At 43.7% G+C, this 18,087-nt stretch overlaps 1 protein-coding gene across 1 annotated transcript in view; it reads left to right on the forward strand.

The window, feature by feature from the left end:
* The window catches only part of FBXW8 (F-box and WD repeat domain containing 8), a 53,597-nt gene extending 37,936 nt beyond the window's left edge, over positions 1-15,661 (forward strand). Inside the window, exons 8-11 of the mRNA XM_080366123.1 lie at positions 7,513-7,640; positions 11,194-11,367; positions 13,123-13,239; positions 13,938-15,661. Coding sequence (XP_080222249.1) covers positions 7,513-7,640; positions 11,194-11,367; positions 13,123-13,239; positions 13,938-14,082 — 564 coding nt within the window. The 3' untranslated portion in view covers positions 14,083-15,661. The remainder of the gene's footprint in view (positions 1-7,512; positions 7,641-11,193; positions 11,368-13,122; positions 13,240-13,937) is intronic.
* The last annotated feature ends 2,426 nt before the right edge of the window (positions 15,662-18,087 follow it).

The raw sequence follows: 18,087 nt of genomic DNA on the forward strand, positions 1-18,087 counted from the left end.
TGCAATTACCTCGCTGATTGTAGGCTCTGACTGAAGCTTTCCTTATAGTTTCTATATTCATAAGCTTCCCTGAATGGACCATCTGCTGCCAAGTAAGTCTGGTCTCCTGTAGCTCAGGTGAGCTCTCTCCTGCTTGTGGACTGTTTTTATGAAATGTATAGGTGCTTTATTATCTTGAAGGGGAGGGGAAAGGACAACTTTCTCCTATATTTAGTTGAATTTTTTTTTAACATATTCAACAGTTCTTGGTGATAGAAGATAATCAGCATGGAAGGATTTGGAGTTTTTTCCCACCAAAGACGCTTCATATAGGATACAGAATTTTATTTTGAAGTCATGCAGCTGAAGAACTCTCCGTTACATGCGCTAGAAAGCGCAGTTCAGCGTGCGCCTGTGGTTTTGGTTGTTTTGTGCACAAACTTGAACCTTATTTCAGAACAGGTAGAGGGGAAGAGAGGAGTGAAGGGAGAACAGTAATGACTTCAGAGCCTCCAACTTAGAAACAGAAGGCTAGGTATTTTGAGATCAGATGCCTTGGGAGTTGTTTGTTACGCTGTCACTTTTTCATCTGTTTTGAGCTGGTGATTGGCTTTTACTTGATGAACGACATTCAACATCACCTGTCTCTCCTCATCAGCAATTGAAATACTGCCTAGTTTTGCTCCTGAATTTAATATTTTCCATGGAGGTCTTCAACTGCTTGCTAATGTAAGTGTATCCAGTAGAACTAACCACTTGAAATGGATGCTATGAACTAATAGTAAGTGAAAAACAAATTATAAATAATCCTTTAAATCGAATTTCATACTTTACAGTCTCTCTTGGATGATGTATTTAGGTCATAGCTGCTTTATATAAGCTGTTACATCTTTCTTGCGCCTTATTTTAACTAAAATCTTCTTCTTTGTTAACTGGCAAGCTTGCGTTGTCATTTCTGGTGTCATAATGTCTCCAGTTCTCGTGGCGTTCTAAAGACTTCAGATTTTTATCATCTTGCGTGTGCATTAGTTTTGTTAGCCACTGTGGCCCCTGTAAATAGTCCAATTTTCAATAAACTGCTCTTTATGAACTCTTGTTTTCATACCAGTAGAAGGGCAGGTCTTACTGGTGACTTTGAACACGTGGGACTTGCCCAAACGTTTCTCTTTGGGGAGCTGTAGGACTGTAGAGTGTGAGCAGGTCTGTGAAGGTGAAAGGTGTTTTAAATAACCTTTCTTTTTATAAACTCTTTGGTACCATGTAGGAAAGATAGAACTCTTTCTGAGGGTCTGTCTTCTGAACTGCGTAACTTTTTGTAAGTCAGGCGCTGCTTGAAACCACAGTCCAGCAGAGAGACCAGAAGTTCTCCTTGCCTAAATGTTGCATGGTGTGTCGATTAACTTGTCTTGCTGAAAGGTAACAACCATAATTCTTGGGTTTTTTTCTGGTTTTGTTAATGACCTGAAATAGTTTAGCCAATACAAAAGGGATTTTTAGGTTTTTTTTTAACTTGCAAATGTCAATGACATGCTGCTTTTTTCTTCTCCCCCCCCCCCCCCCCAATTTGTACATTAATGTGAATACCTCAAAATCAGCACAGCTGCTTAGGTAGGTGTCTCAGGTTTTGAAAATATAGCTGCTAGGATGTGCCATGAGTATTCAAGGTGATAATCTATGAAAACAAGAGAATACATTCAGTTTTCAAGAATTACCTTGCCTGCCTTTTTCACTGTCCTGCCCTTAGTTAGGTTAGGGAAAATGTGTTTCTGGGCTAGGGCTTGTTTTTTAGTGAGTGGGTAAACATCACGATCCTTTCATCTCTGGGTACCTGAACTCTTTACATCAGTCTTCAGCCACAAGTCAAATGAGTCTGGTGACCTCATGCCAGGTTCTAGCAGACATCTGTCCACATCCCAAGCCCATCCAGGCTGGCAGAGTCCCGGAGGCTGGCAGCCCGGGCTCAGGCAGTGTCCAGAGCTGGAACAGCAAGGGTTGCAGGTGCGTTGGCAGAATCGCATTGCCGAAGCTTGTGCGCTGCCTGCGTGCGTAGTGCTTGGCTCTAGTGCTTGCTACCAGCTTGGAGTCTTACTTTTTAACTCCAGTCAGGTGAAAACTTAAAAGGAAAAACCAACTGCACTTGTCTTTACTATCATTTACTAAACATAATTTTTACAGCAAGTGTAGATATTTGAAGGACCGGGCAGTGTGCATGGCTGGCTTTTTTTGCTGCTGGATTTGCCGCAAGCTATTTAGACTGTTATTTTTGCAGTTGTCTGTGTGGGTCTTTAAGCATCGCTTCAGGCTGCTTGGTGCAGCATGCGAAATAAGAGTTCCCATTTGCCAGCATAAAGTCACCTTTAGGATGGCATGAAAGTCAATTTTCCACATGCTCAGAAAAATGGTTGTGTTACCAGCTTTACACAATGACTTATATCTGGCAAGAACTTGCAAAATAGTCTCTCTGGCTGATTGTCAAAAATTACATCATATTGGAGTAAACTGCTTTTAAATCAAACATCCATTATTCATGTATATTAACTGCTTTTTTTATTTATTTTTTTTTTACTGGCTGTTTCGTGTATGATTTACTCTTTTTCTTTCTCTCTGACTGTCTGTCTGTCTCCCTCAGCTGCTCCTTTTAAATCTTAGCTCATCTTTAAATTTATGGAGCCAGAACACTTATCTCTGTGTACGAGTATCAATATGCTGACCTTGCATTTGTTAATAGTCAAATATTTTTTGTTGTTGTTGTAGCAGTGTTATGTGCCATATTTACAGTAGGCAATTCAATACATTTGCACCGGCAACTGTGCCCCTGAGGCTTGTAAACTTTGAAAATATTCTTTTTTCCACATCCCTTTAGAAATAAAATTCAAACTTGCAGCAGTGTGTACCATATGCTGTACTTAATTTGATGACTTCTGCCGCAAATGCATGTGAAATAGCCTTACTGCTTTTGTAGATACACTTTGAATTGAGTGGTTTTGACCTGAGCAAAAACCAGATCCTTTTTATTTATGATGGACTTGAAATTTCACGAGCCTTTCTTTTGTTGGCAGTATTTGTGTGTATTCAAGCAATGCTGGGTTTTTTTAAGTTGGGAGAGGGATGGGCAGAAGGAAAGGGGGAAGAAACATGATCTGGAAATACATGCAAATTCTGTTTCCAGTCTTGCTGCTTGTTCCTCTGCCTCTTTAAGCAACTCAGTTGTGTTTTTTGTAATTTTGATCCTCTGTCTCTTAAAGTGACAGTTAGAAACCTCAATCCTAGACAGTTCTTTCTGAGAAAGTGGTTCTTTAATGTGTCCTGTGTGTTATTCAGTAAGGAAAAGGATGTAGGTTTTGAGTGTGGTTGTACAGTATACTTTTGGCTAGTATTTATGATACTCTGTTCAATACTTCATCTAAATAAGGATGAAATATACTGTATATACAGAGCGCTTTGCCCAGATCTGAGAGACTCATTTTTTTTAGTAGCCGTAGGATGCGGTAACTTTTGACAAGAAGCAGAAATGTGATTGCAGAGGGAAGCTAGCAATTTCACAAAGCAGTTGTCTGCTGGCTTTCAGCCAGGACAGTGGGTTGAACACCCCTGCTCTTGTTGAAAGTACCACAGGCTCTTTGATAACAAGTGCTTGGGGATTTGTTGTTTTAATGTTCCGTCCAAAAAAGACATCTCCAACAACACAGGATCCCAAAACACCTGCTGGGGTATTGGACGTGCATGGAAGAGTTCCATCAACAGCAGTTCCTTCAATGCCTTGGTTTTTCTTGGAAGTATCTCAGCCAGAGTACATCGACCATGCTTGACCTCACTTAGCTGCAAGATGTAACAAAGCTCACAGCTTAGCTGTTCTGGCTACAGAGACTTTTAATTCTGTTATGAATTAATTTAGTCGTCTTTCTTGAGTTCTTGGACAGCATTTAAAGAGTTCCCCGTACCCGCTGCTCTGCAGTTCCGTGAAATACAGTAACTTTTCCTTTCTTCCTCTGCCTCATCGCGTGAATTTGCCAGCATCTCAGCACATCTATCTGAGCACAGTGACCATGGGTTGAGACTTGCCCAACTCACACAGTAAAGAGGGAAATTAGTCTAATGCACTGCCTTAACAAAAGGGAGAGTATGAGCATGAATAATTAATACCACTAGTCTGTGGCAATCGGATAAAATGAAGTCCCATTTGCTCAGCCTTATTAAAAGAGAGAGAGAGAGAGGGAGAGATGGTAAAGGTCGTTAAGGGACTTGTAACACGGGAAGAATCGCCTCTGAGATGGATAATGTGTTTTCTAATCTCTGTGGTCTTTAACTAAACATAATGGTAAAGGTACTCTGGCTATTTCTGGCTTGCTGAATTATTAAGCATTCTGGGAGATTGCTTGGCTCCTCTCCAATAACTTCGACTTTTCATTTGAACAATGTTAATAGGTAACACTTCTTATTTTGTGTGTTGGATCCCGATACATCTGCACAGAGTATTTAATGCTTTTCCCTCCCTTGTGTCACCAAAGTCCCACTGGGGGAAGGGGTGCTCATTAGTGTGTTATCCCAGGGTACTTCATTTCACACCCAAATGCTCTTGCTTCACTTACCTTCAGTTGGGTACCTATTAGGTCACTGGTCTTGGGTGTCCATTATAGGATTATAAATATCTTTAAAAGGGTAATCCCTTTGCAGTGTGCATTATAGGATTATAAACCTCCTAAAGATCTTATGCTTTATCTGCCCTTTAACATACAGACCCTTATTTCAAGTCCCTATTGGCCAGGTATTTTCATTCTTTCTCCTTGGCCTTTGTAAAGAAAATCCTTCTTGCCTTGGGATATTATAGGAGAGCTCATCAGAAGTGTTCTGGCAACTTCAAAATTGTCACGATGCTTTTAAAAAACCTGTCTTTACAAAATTATTATTCAGTCTTTAAAAAGCATTCTGAGTTCTTTTTGTTTCTTTACCTATCAGTTTGTCAGGATAAGATTTTGAAATTAATTTGCAGACTATAAAATTGTTCAGGACAGGAGCTGAATTTAAAGGTAGGCAAAATCTGAATACCAAGAAATACAAAGAGAATCTTTCTTCCAGTGATGGGCCTAACTGGCTAGAAATACACGTGTGCATTATAAATTAAAAAAAAAAAAACCCAAACAACCTAGCAATCTTTAAAAGAATGGAGACTAATCTGAGAAGAGAAGGAACTGGAGCGGGTAGGAGAAGATAGTAAGACAAAAGCTTTTCTTCCAGTTTTGGTGTTCTGAATTTTTTATTTATTTTACGGCTTCTCTTTCTTAGACGCAGACACTTTAAACTGGTGACCATCTACAAGTTATGTGAAGAGAGAAAAATGTTTTTTCAGCTGGTGCTGCCTACATATGAGGATTGCCCCCGGCCTAAAACTGAGACTAAGAGCAGGAGAATATGTAGTATTTGCTCCGCTGTAAAGCAGGGGAATGTTTAAATGCTATGTGGGCTCAGTTTTTCATTACAGCCTTTCACAGCCATAGTTGAATGTTCAAGTATGTATCATATGTTTATAGGGTAGATGGGAGCTATGGTCATTTAGATAAATTAATAGTTTATGGGTGTTCACTTTAAGTATTAGCCCCAGGGGACTTTTGAAAAAGCAGCATTTGGCCCTCTCCTCTCCAGAGTTTTAACATACAGCTGGGAAGGGCTGGTTCAGAGGCTCAACTGGGAGCTGGAATACGTTGCTGTTGCCCCAATCAGTTATTGTTCTGAAGTTGAATTCAGCAGTTTATTGACTTTGTCTTTTGTTCAAAACTTTCCAAGGAGAAACTTGGTTGCCAGGCACAGATATTAATTTCCTTTGCCTTGAAGACTGTGCAAAATACCTTTGCCAGAATGTCATTATCTCCGGGTTTGGTTAGTGAGCTGTTGGAAGCTGTGCTGCAAGCGAGAACAGGCTGTAAACTGGTCTTTACCTTGAAGACTAACATTTTAATACGGTTTGTAGCAACATTTTTTGTAGATATGGAAGTTTAAATTCGTTTTTTGGCAACTTTTATGTCTGAGGTCTCCATGCAAAGGTAGTCTTACTTGCTTTGCAGAGCTTGGGTAAAATTGCTTTGGTTTGGGAGGTCTAAAGGATGAAGAATTACATGCTTAAGATGGGTATTTGAGGCAGATAGCTTCACAAAGACGAATCTGGGAAAGGGAACTAGCTGGGAGAATATAAATAGTGTAAGCAATTGAGGAAGTTGGGTATGAATGTGCCGATTCTAATAGGGAGCTGGTAATACGTAGAAATAAAACTGTGCCTGCTCTTCATTTGGGAGAAATAGCAGGTGGAGGAAACCTGCAAATTCTCTGCCTTTCTTTGCAGTATTCCTAGAGACTTTGAAAGCTTCACTTTTGTCGCCTAGAGGCATCCATCACAAAATGATCCCCTCCTGCTCTCTTAATTCGACCTTTCAGATGCTTCCTAAAATTGCACAGATAGAAAGTAAAAGGCCAGGCAGGCAGCATCACTGTCGCTGTTCTGGCAAATGCTGAAATAATATGTACAGACAGTGCACTATTTATTAAGCTGTATGTGGGTATAATCAGAAAAGTAGAAGTTAAGAATATTGATGTGATGTTGACATAGCCGTGCTGATGTTGCCATGGAAGCCATGCTTTTTTCCTGACATTTTAACTACCGTTACTGTTCATGGTGATAGGTTTCTTTTAAATTAAAGGAGCATCACCATGAAATGTAATAATGTTTATGAAGTTCTGTAAGACCAGGTACTGTTGCTGAGCTCCACTGGGCTTTGACCAGTACGTTTTTCTGTTTCTAAATATACTTGCTCTCCTAAATGGAAAGGCCCATACAGATAAATCTCATCTGGCCCCACAGGGAGGACGGTGAACATGGTTAAACTGATGGCTGCATGAAGGGTGAATGAGCAGGAGACGCTCGGACCTCTCCTCCAGTCTCTGGTTGAATCATCTTGGATGTTGCTTGAAATCAGCGTTGGTTTTGTTCCTTTCCCATCTGAGCTGCCACTTCAGATGTTATTATTTCTCTTAAACTGCTTCTGCTGCACGATCTGTACAAAAGCTATCGATCGGCAGGGCCAGTCGGGGTTCACTTTGGTTTTTGCTCTATTTGATTGAATCTTTTTGCACAGTCCATCTGTCTAAACCTTCTAAATGTTGATTCTGTTTACTTGCACTGTTGTTTCAAATACTAAAATTGCTGGTGAAACTATTTGGTTTTCCCTGTAAGCCTTAAAAATTTGATCTGGAGCAAATCGGTATGGCTGGCTTTGCCAGCCATACCTGCCTGATGCTGGTTGGCAAAAGCCTTGTATCCCTGCTGCTGGATGGATTCTGTTGTGAAACTTGATTTCCTTATTTCTGAGGATGTTGTTGCCCTTTTTAATAGGGGTAGATTGGTATTTTCATTGTGTTAGCATATTGAGAAAAGAGTCCTGCAAACCGTCTCTGATGGTAATAACTGCTCTGCCTTGTGCTGCAGCAAAATGTAGCTGTTGTGCTCGGGCTACATTTAGCCAGTGTTTTTTCTCTTTCTGCCAGATTCTTCTTTACAATCTGGAAACAAGTCAGTGTCTGAAGAAGATGGGCAACTCGATAGGTGACTTTACGTGTGTCAACCTCCAGAACAGTCCTCCAAACATGCTTGTTACGGGCAATAAAGACAGAAGGTAGGTACTGCCACGAGCTGTAGCCCATCTCAAATTAGCTTCCTTCCTGTCCTGCTGTCCTACATCTGGACCTGTTAGAATTTGTTTCTCCTCTGATGTTTTAAATGCAGCCTGCGTGAACTTCAGGAACAAAATATTAGGTAATAGTTGGATGTGGCTGCCAGTTTGCTTTGTTTCAGAAAGCTCCATGGGAAGACTTTCTTTTTAAGCCATTTGGTGGACGCAGTTGGTGTACAGCCCAGCGAGACCACTTGGAATATCTTCCCCTTCCCCACCACCACCCGCAAAATTAGTTTGGCATTTAAAAGCTCACTTTCTGATATTAAAAAAATAACCTAAGGGATGAATCATGTAGGATGAGATGGGTCCGTCTGCCAAATGATGTCAAGAGTGTATTTCGGAACACTGTGATGTCCCTCAGGTGACAAAAAAAAGAGACTTTCATATGAACAGATTCCAGCTTCTATTTAGCTGATTAGCAGCTTTCTCTTTAACTCCTTGGCTTGGGGAGTAGGATTTTCCCAGCGCAATATCTGGTGCCAGGAATGGACGCACTGGGAACAGTCAGTGCGAAAGGATTAAAGTGCTTAAAAAGACCCTTTGAGTCCAATTTTTAGATTTTCTTTTTTTGGCTAGTTATTTGTGGGGTCCGATCCAGTGCACCAAAGGAGATGTGGGGTGGCGAGGAGCCAGTCTCTAATGGCTCCCTTTTCCTTCCCTCCTCCTTTCCACGCTGGGCATCAGGCTGCAGGTGGTGGTCTGGTGTGGTGGTGGGTATCAGATTGTAAGGCGGATACTTCCCTTTGCCAAATCCCAGACCTCTGTCCCACCAGTGCAGCAGCTTGCAAAAATGATTATTTTGTCAAACAGCTTTTTTTTTCTTTTTCAGTGAATAGGCAGTGCAAGCAAACCTCACACTTTCTCAGCAAAGAGGATAAAGGAAATATCTGAAGTTTGACACATGTAATTGAATCCTTGAGAGTTTCTTTTCCTCTAAAAGCAGATAATTGATTTTCCAGAGCACCCCAGTAAAACTACCTCCAATTTTGATCTCTTGCACAATGATGTGAGAGCAGATAACGTTGATATCCCTTAAGTGAGATTGAAACTTACTCGCTTTATACTAAAGTAAATGTCTGCACCCAGGCACCCTGCATCCAGAAAGCTTTTCAGTTTTTCAGCTCAAGCATTGACTGATTTCAAGAGGCTGGCCATCACTAAAATAGTGAGAAGTTAGGAATCAATAGTTCAGCAAATAAGTTGGGCATCCAGGAGGCAAGACCACGTGTATGGTCTTGAAGGGCATTAAGAGGTGCTGGGCCATCCACAGGTGGAATGTGCCATGAACTTCCATAGGCCTATTTTGGAGCAAGTGATTAAATAGGGATCTTGCCATGGGAGTTCCAGTGGGAAAACTTACTGCTTGAATTAAATATAATAATTTCACAGTTTCACTAGTATATGCTATTTTAATCAAAGCCATGATTTTGAAAAGTAACACTTGTGAAATGTTTCTGGTAGGACTTAGAAAATCTGTCTTTCCATCAAAAAAATACTCCTGAGGTGTTGCTGATTGATTTGATTGCTTAGCTGTGCTCCACACGGGCAAGGGAGCTGATAACAGGGAGCATGTGCTGATGCACTGCACAACAGCACCCTTTTTCTTGGTGGAACCTAAGGCAGTGAATAGGATTGGGAAAGCAAAGATAGCAAGCCCAGTGGATACCATCACTGGAGGGTGTGGATCAAAACATGTATTGCACGCTCTCCTAAAGGCAAGTGAGTTTACTTTTAAGGTAGTCTAACAGGAGAGTCAAAGCCTGCTCACGAGAACACCTTCCTTGCAGCTCCCTTGAACTCAGATGAATCTGATGCGCTCCCACTGAGCCCAGCTGTTGAGGCAGGAGATGGCAGCCCATGCCAGGTCTACATTAGAGCATCACATTAGGTTTGCAAAATGCTTTTCCATTATTCCCCCCCCCCCCCAAGCACATCTAAACAACTCAAATATGCCTCTGATTCCTCCAAAGGTGTGCCAGAATAGACACCTGCCTGAAACCTGGGCCTTTGTTAGTGAAATAACCAGGACACAATCAGATCTTCGTTTCCAACTGTGCTTACCAAACAGAAGAAGCTTTGATTGCCATGCAGAACATATGCAGTAAGACAGGGAAAGCACTGGATGTGAACACTTCCAAAATACTCCATCCTTACCCAAAGCACGGCTCTAATATGTAGCCAAAGCTTCTCTCTGCTGGAGTTGGAGAAAGCAAGAAGTCCTTTTCACCACCAGCAACTGTTGTGATGGGGTTTTCCTAAGGGTGACTGCAGAGCTACACAAAGCGTGCTTCTAGCTCTGTTCCAGCATGTTTTTCTACATGTCAGATAGATGTTGCTCTGTTGGAGTTTTGGACTGTCCTGTTGCCTTTTATTTCGGTTGTTATTTGTAAAATCATATGATGCAATCTCCATTTGAGAAAGGAAAAGGAAAGACTTGCAATACCATTAGGATCATAGCAGGGGTAGGGAATAAAGTACAGTTAATGTGTTGGAACGAGTGTGTTTTGGCTTTTTCTGGAATTAATGTGTACCTGATGGTTTCATTCTTGATAGTCATCAGCTGGGAGGAACTTTCTCTGGCTTCTTTTCAAATCTGAGATCAGTATTTTCGCTTCGCTTCTGTTTTCACTCATTGCATATTTTTTGGAAGTCACTTATGTGCTTTGCTTTATCTCTTAATCTTGGTATATAAGGATCAAAAAACCATACTCTGTTGTGATAATGTGCTGGGTTCAAAACTTAACACCATCAGCTTTAACTGGCTTTGTGGACTTGTTGCAGTGGTTGAAATCCTGCGCTCTTTTTCTACAGTTCTTCTAGCCAAGTCTTCGATATGTTTCTTTTCAAAATGCCTTGTCTGAGTGATCAATAATTTCTGAAAACCAGATGTACCTAAAAGCTGCCCACAGTCAGTAGTTACATTTTTACAATCGGAAGACATCTTGATTGCTGGTGGACAGCTTTGCTGCAATATTGGTGATCAACTCTAAGCATATAAACCTATAATTCCCTTGACTTGTCTTTTGAATTGCCACACATTGAGTCTGTTCCGAAATATTTGTAATAATAATCCTTTCCTTGACCCTCATAGTAATACTACCCCTTGGCCACAGCAGACATGGGTTTTTAGCAGTATGCCCAAAACACGGTATTTTATGCCTCATGGCATTGGTAACATCTTGAGAGGCACAGATAGGGGAGCTTTCTCCAAATTTCACTTAAATTTTGTATCACCAAGCACTTGTAAAGAGACAGAAGGGTCCTCTGTGGTGGAAGAAGTCTGCCTTAAAATATCTTTGGTAATAGAATTCAAGAGTAAAAATGCAGTGGTGAAAAGTGTCAGCTGTATTGGATTTCTGACCCTGTAGTGGCCATGGGACTACTGTCTTTGTAGATGTATTTTCATAACCCCAAAAGTAGTTGTGTTCTTGGAACCCACAGACTGCAGATCCACAGCTGGTTTGATCTCTGTTCCTTATTTGCTTTTGTTTAGGGTCAGGGTATTTGATCTCCGCAAAGGTGAATCTTTGTGCTCCCTCTATGCCCACCAGTTAGGAGTGTCAGCGGTCCAGATGGATGACTGGAAGATCGTCAGTGGGGGAGAAGAGGGCTTGGTCTGTGTGTGGGACCAACGGATGGGCACGAAGCTCTGGGAAATGCACGCAAGGTGATTTTTTTTTTTTGTCTGCTTGGGTTCCTGTTGCAAGGGTGTTTATCAGATCTGCCTGACGGGAAGAATGTGGGCATGGGATGATCCAGGACCAAAATGATAACATACCCATCTCTAAAGCTTCTGAGAGTTCTGTTTAGTTTTCATGTGATTTAGGAACAGATTGCCTCCCCACCTGGAGTCTTGTGCTGGTTTTGGGGTTTTTTGCGTGTGCCCTTTAGCTGTTCTAGGCTTTTTACTCATTAGTTAAAAAGAGTGCTTCGGTAGATGTAAGGGAGCATGGAAATGTTGTGCCTGGATTTTCTATGAAGTTCAGTAAGTGTCTTCTCCCTGCCCCATCCCCAACCAGTACTGACATTATTAAATCTTGGATTTAAAATCCTGGACTCCTGACTTGTTTTCAGAATGATGGGTTCTGACACTCTGTCTGCTATATCCTTACACAATACGTGTGCTTCTGTTCACCTCATTCACACATTCCTTTAGCTGTAAAGGTGAAAGCCAAGCTGGTATTTAAACTCATGTAAATGTTAAAATACCAGTTTGTACTGAAAGCGCAAGTACAGTACTGAAAGTACAAGCAGAGATCAAGTATCTTGGAGTTGATGGAAAGCTGTTAGTTGCTACAGCCAAATTACAATTCCCTGATCAAGGCACAATTCCCAGGGAGTTAGCTTTGTCTGAATGAAGACCTCAAGGATTTAGCCCCTTGTAAGTCTGAGTGATACCCTTAATAAAATGAACAGATAAATCCTGATTTTTTTTTTTTAATACATCTTCCCCAAAGAGGAGCTAGATGAGGTATTTACAGTCAGAGAAGTTAAAGTCGGAGTTGTCATTGATTAATAGCAGGTATCTCCTTCTCTTTTGACCCTGTGAATTATAAAGCCCATCGTGATGTGGCTGATGCATTAAGGACAATATTGCATTGATTGTCTCCTGGAGCGGCACTAATGAGCGTGTCAAGAAGGAGAGCAGGCAGTGCAGATCTGAGCTTTGGGGGTATGCTAAAAGTGAAACCATTAGATTAAACATTTTAAAGACTGTTTGATCTACATAGGAATCAGAAGGGCTCACTTCAATCAGAAAGGCCTTTGTAGATAAGAAGGTGTGTGTGGTGTTATCCGCGCCTGCAGCCCGGCGTCATGAATGGAAAGCAAGGGCAGAAGCTAAGGGAGATGACAGGAGACACATTAAGATGGCTCATCTCCACAACCTTAATCTGAGAAGATAAGTTACTCCTACCTGAGCAGTAAATGCTGTTACAGTGGTTCAGGGTTAGTTTATTCGCCAGCGGGAGGAAGACGAATGAAGACCAGACCTCTTAGCTTGTGCCATATAGTGGATTTCTAAATCAGCCATAGCTCAGTGTTCAGGGGTGTGGGGGATTCCCATTTGGGGAAGCATCCTGCTTTTCCTAGGAGTGTGCCGCTGCAGTCCTTAAAGCAGCAAAGCCAGCAGGCAGCCCGGCTCACTTGCAGCTTGTGTGCTGCCGAGCATCTGTACCGTTTTCTGGGCTCCACGTGTGTTCTGGTAGCAGCCCACTAGATGGGGATAAAAGCTGCGCTCAGCTGCTCCAGACGGGGGGGGGGGGGAAGAGCCAAAGGTGCAGGCTCCCCATCTCTGGCCACAGGGAGGGCGCTGATTTAAATGAATTATTATTTAATCTAGTGAGATTCCTTTACTGCAGTTGGATTTTAGAAGCCCAGTGCAGGTGACATCTCACCCAGTGTTGTGGGGTTTATTTTTCAGACATCCAGTCCGCCACGTATGGTTTAATTCTCATAGTCTCATCACTGCAAACATCCCTGATGAGAAAACTCCCCGAGGCGCCAGCATCACGGACGACGACCTTACCGTGCACCGCAAGTGAGTAAGCCAGCTCTGAAGGGTAGGATTTTGTGAAAATCTGCTATATATATTTTTAAATGGCGCACTGGGCACCTGAGCAATGATCCTAAGCAGTAATAGAGAATAGCATCTAAAAAATAAAACTTAAAAAAAAAAAAAAAGGCTTTCAAAACCATTGATGAATTGGCTCTTTATTTACTTCTGAGCACAAAAAATATGCTTTTGTTTTTCAGCAGGGGAATATAAAGGCCACTGCAGCCAGACAGGGAATGCAGCTCTTCCCTTGCTCTAAATATTAGTAATGATGTCTCCTCCTAAAGGAAAACTACTGGTATTTAAACTCCAGGTTTTGGTATTTGCATCTCGGGTGGCTGTTAGCATGTCTCATTGAACTATCAAACCACCGTGTATTTATCTTCCCCCTTCCTGAACAGATCAGAAATGTTTCAGCAGATGACAGTCATGTCTCTGCAGGACTGAAGTGAATGATTCACCATTCGTTCCCAGGGCTTGCTGGGGTCCCTGGAAGGAGGCAGGAGGGCGTTTTGTCTGTTAAAACTGCACAGACAGCCCTGGTGCAGAAGGGATGGGGTTTTGTATTCAGCTTCTGAAGCACCGAATTTTGATCCTTTAGGCAATCTCTAACTTCGTTCGTTTTCCCCCATTTAAATGTATAATTAAGGTAAAACGGTGCGTCCTGGTTGTGTTTTGTACAGGCATCGAGGAATCATTTATGCCTATGAGTTCTCAGTGGACCAGCTGGCTGTAGAAAGCATCCTTCCTATCTGCCGCTCTTCCTACGACGAACTGAGTGGTTACAACTACAACATTGGCCTTGCAGTTCCCTACGATAACATTTAGGTAACTCGCTTTCCTTGGCTTCTGTGGTCCAGCCCTCTGCCAGGTACATGGCCAAAGGCAAAAAGGAGATCCACATGGGACAAGTGTCAAAAAGATGGCTGCAGGCACGTCAAATGGACAGAGCATTTGCCGAAAACTTGGAGATATAAAGCAGAACAGAGAGTACAGCTGCCCTTGAGCGTGTTGCTAAAATATGTTGCTGCACGGATGTTCAAAGGTCCACTGTGGTGGAACGGAGAGTCTGAAGAGTGAAAGGGAACGCCAGTGTAAACAAAAATGTTCCTTCTTGCTGCTTGTGGGAACAACGCTGCTGATCCCAGCTTGACAGAGGACGCGGTCAGGAAGCGAGAGCCCCAAGTGGCAACCGCTGAAGTGGTGGGAGGCTGGGAGCACACTGAGGAGTTCATGTGTATCCTGAGGGGGGCGGGGGGGGGAAACAACTCACCAAGAATTTGGAAAAAGCATCTTGCTGAGCCTTGTTTGAAATTTTTTTTCCTTGTAATGAGCTGCTTGTTCTGCTTTTCCTTGGAGTGCATCAGAATGTGTCTAGGAACAAAACCACGCACAAAAAGTTGTGGTGGTTGGGAGAGGGGGACTGTGATGGAGAGAGAGAGAGAGGGAGAGGGGATGGTTGGCCTTGGCTGGATGCTTGGAATCTCAGCAGGACACATGCATCAAAAAATTATTTTAAAATAAATTATTTTTTTAAGTCTCTAAAATTCTGGATTAAATGTTTTCTAATTGTATATGTTCATATGTGGGGTTTTTGTTCATAAGTCTCTTAGGGTGAACTAACCCCTGTGCGCTGGAACAAAAGGCTGTCATGTCTTGGGTTAGCTGTCAGGTATGTTCTTTGCTGGATCCTTCCCCTCCACAGACCTGGAGGATTTCCCCGAGATAGATGGCACTTGAGTTTCCAGCCCTGCCCTCGCTTCCGAGCTGGGAATCGATCATGTTGGTGTAGTGAAACAGAAAGGATGACCTGGCCGCAGTCCTTCTGCACGGGTAATTAGTACTAATGCTGTGCCGAAGGGTAAGATGTGGTACCTCAGGTGTAAATGAGGAGTAAGTCTTTGTCTTAAACCCAGGTTGCACTGACATAGGTACAACAGTTTGGTGAACAAGCTCAAGTCCTGCATGGGTATGTTTTACTATTTTACGGTTGTGATTTGCCCTTACAAACTTACAAAGCTATGTAAATTAAGTTTAAATGGAGGTTAAGTTTTAACTTAACACCTTTCTGTTAGCGTAATGGAATCAATTTAAAAGTACAGTGCTGGGGAGGGGTGCAGAAAGTGTGCCCAAACCGGGGGGGGAGAGGGATGGGCTGGACTGTCACTTCAACCCTTAAGCAGTCACCGAGGCAGCCCCTGGAGAGCTTTGTGCTGCCCACCTCCTGCCTGGAGAGATGGATTTCACAGCTCTTTGTTGTCTTTGGCTGGGGGTGGTCTTCCATCACCCCTAGGCCAACTTCCACATGTGTTTTGATTTTTAACAGCTTTTTCCTTGTGATGGACTGGTACAAGAAGTGCAAGGAGAAGTCATTCTGTCTGACCAATAAAATTTTATCTTTCATAAAGCTTTGATCTTTCATAAAGTTGGGGCTTTTTTTTTTTTGTTTTGGGTTTTTTTTCCTTCTTCTGCCCTTCTGGGAAGCCAGGTCCCTCCCTTCATTCCTGGAAGAGCAAGAAGTGTCACACATACACTTTGGATAAAAGCTCGGCTCAAACCTGTCAAATAAATAATCGTTTCTGTAGCGCAAATGATTTTGTGGGTTGATCCAGGCCTGTGACTTCTGCTGTGGCTGAGCAGAGGGAGCTTCCGCAGTCATTGTTCTCTTCCCCTCCGTGCCATGACCTGCTGCCCCGGCTCACTTAACACACCCTTGGCTAGTTCCTACCCAGTCTCTCCTTATCTTGCCTCGTTATCTCAGGGCAGCTTTGTTCTTTCTTCATCTCCCTGCTGCAAGCAGCAGATAAGTTTGTCTTGTGCCCGCCTGTGTTGAGCCCTTCTCCTGGGGTCCACCTCCACACTCCGCCTCTCCTTCTGCACTGCCTGTGGCGCGGCTGCTTCCGTATTGCTCCTTGACCATGGCACTCACAGAGCTGCTAGAAAACAAATGCTTTGTGGCACCTGCATTTGACTTAATAGGTTCACTGGGGACCAAACATCAACCCATCCAGATACTGGAAGGCTGGCATCACCTGGGAAAAAGAAATTCTCTGTCCCCACAGTCACCGTTTTGTTGGCTCACAGTCTGCAGGCAGCTCCTTTGGGTGGATTGGAGGGTGGTCCTTTTGGTTTGTTTTTCCAATCACTGGAATTCATTTAGGAAGGTTGCACAACAGCAGAAGAGTGTGTATGTGTTTAACTAGCATTCATAATGCAAATGAGGGCACTTAGGCTGTTGGAGAGTATCCATGTTGGGAGTTTAATTTTTGTTCTGAAAAGGGATGTTGTCCTACTTCACTGGTAGTCATTAATGCTGTGCTGAAGTGGGTGCTGGAGCACAGCAAGTGCAGTCGTGGCTGTTTACGTCTTTGCCAGGGCTAGGTGACATTTAAATGGAGCCTCTTCCCTGATAACTTCAAGAATGGAGTCACCATCCAAGCTTCACCAGAGAGAGATGCCACCTTTGGATTTCCCATCTGGGAGCTTCCTAGGACTTAGTGCTACCAGTTTGTGATAGGCAGGGGCAAAGGTGGATTCTTGGCAGACCCCCGTGGCATCCCAGAGGCAAAGGGTATTGCTCAAGGAGGGGACATCTTTTCTGAGGTGGGTGGTGCCCAGTGGTGGGGTCCGGGTTGAGGAGCTGCAGTCAGGACATGTTGGACCGGTGGTGTGGGTCGAGCAGGCAGACCCCAACAGAAGGTCTGAAGGTGAGGGCTCACGCTGCGTGAGAGCGTGGTGCAGCGTGCCAGGCTGGTGCCCATCGGGTGGGCTGGGTAGCTGCAGATTGCTGAAGGATCCGAAAGCATCCGGGGAGGAGGTAGTTCGGGGTGAAGAACCTCGAGAATGACCCCTGGTTTCTGTTGAGGACAGTGTTCTTTAGCAAAAGAAAGAGGATTGTCTCTTCACATTGTCTTCGTGTGAAGGATCCCTGGGCGTAAGTTCCATCCCTGCTCTTCTCCAGAGAGAAGACATGATCAAAGGAGGAGGCTGTCTCTGTATCGCCGCCTCCAGCTGCTGCCAGGCTCCGGAGCTCTGCCTTCAGGGGCAATGACGGGTGCTGCACAGCAAAATGGGCCTGATGCAAAGGACGTGGTAGGACACACTTGGCTGTAGTACCGTACTGGAAAAACCCCAGCTGTCCCTCCTTGCATCTGGGGTCCAAGCCACTGGTGAAGACTCCAAGAAGGTGCTCTGTTTCATGTCCCTGGCCACCTTGGCAGTGGGAGAAGGGCCATTCCAGCGTTTTATGCACTGCCATCCCTCTCTCCATGCTGTGGGGCTGTGGGAGGAGGAACAGTGGGCGCTCTGTGCAGCGAGGGGCTGAGGGGTCTCCAGCTGCTCTCTCCTTCCTGCAGCTCAGCTCCGCAGAGCAGCACCCCCCGCTCCTGCCCAGGGGCCTTTCCTGCTCTCGGGTCCCTATCCAGAGACGTAGGTGCCTCTGCCGTTCCCCATCCCGGTTGCATGTGCTATTGGTGAGCTGTGGTGGTGCAAAAATCACTTCTTTACGCCCCTCTGCCCCCTCTTTTTCTTCCCGCAACATTTGGACACTCTCTTCCCCCTTCCATGGATGGTTCTAACCCCTTTAGCTATATATTGGCCAGTGCTGGTGTCCTCCCAGCGCCTACCAGTCACTCATACCTCCAAGACCAGCCCCTGCTGCTGAAGGGAAGATGGGGCCGCAGTGCTGGAGACCCCATAAGCAGATGACGTACTGATGGATTAAGCAGTAGAAACTAGTGGTGCAAGTGCCTGTTCCAGATCAGGATCTGTGCCATTGGCAGATTTCTGGCCAGAAATCTGGACCTTCAGCCTCTGGGCCAAATGCATCTCCGT

This window comes from Falco punctatus, assembly GCF_963210335.1.
Source record: "Falco punctatus genome assembly, chromosome: 1".
In the NCBI taxonomy this organism is placed as follows: domain Eukaryota; kingdom Metazoa; phylum Chordata; class Aves; order Falconiformes; family Falconidae; genus Falco; species Falco punctatus.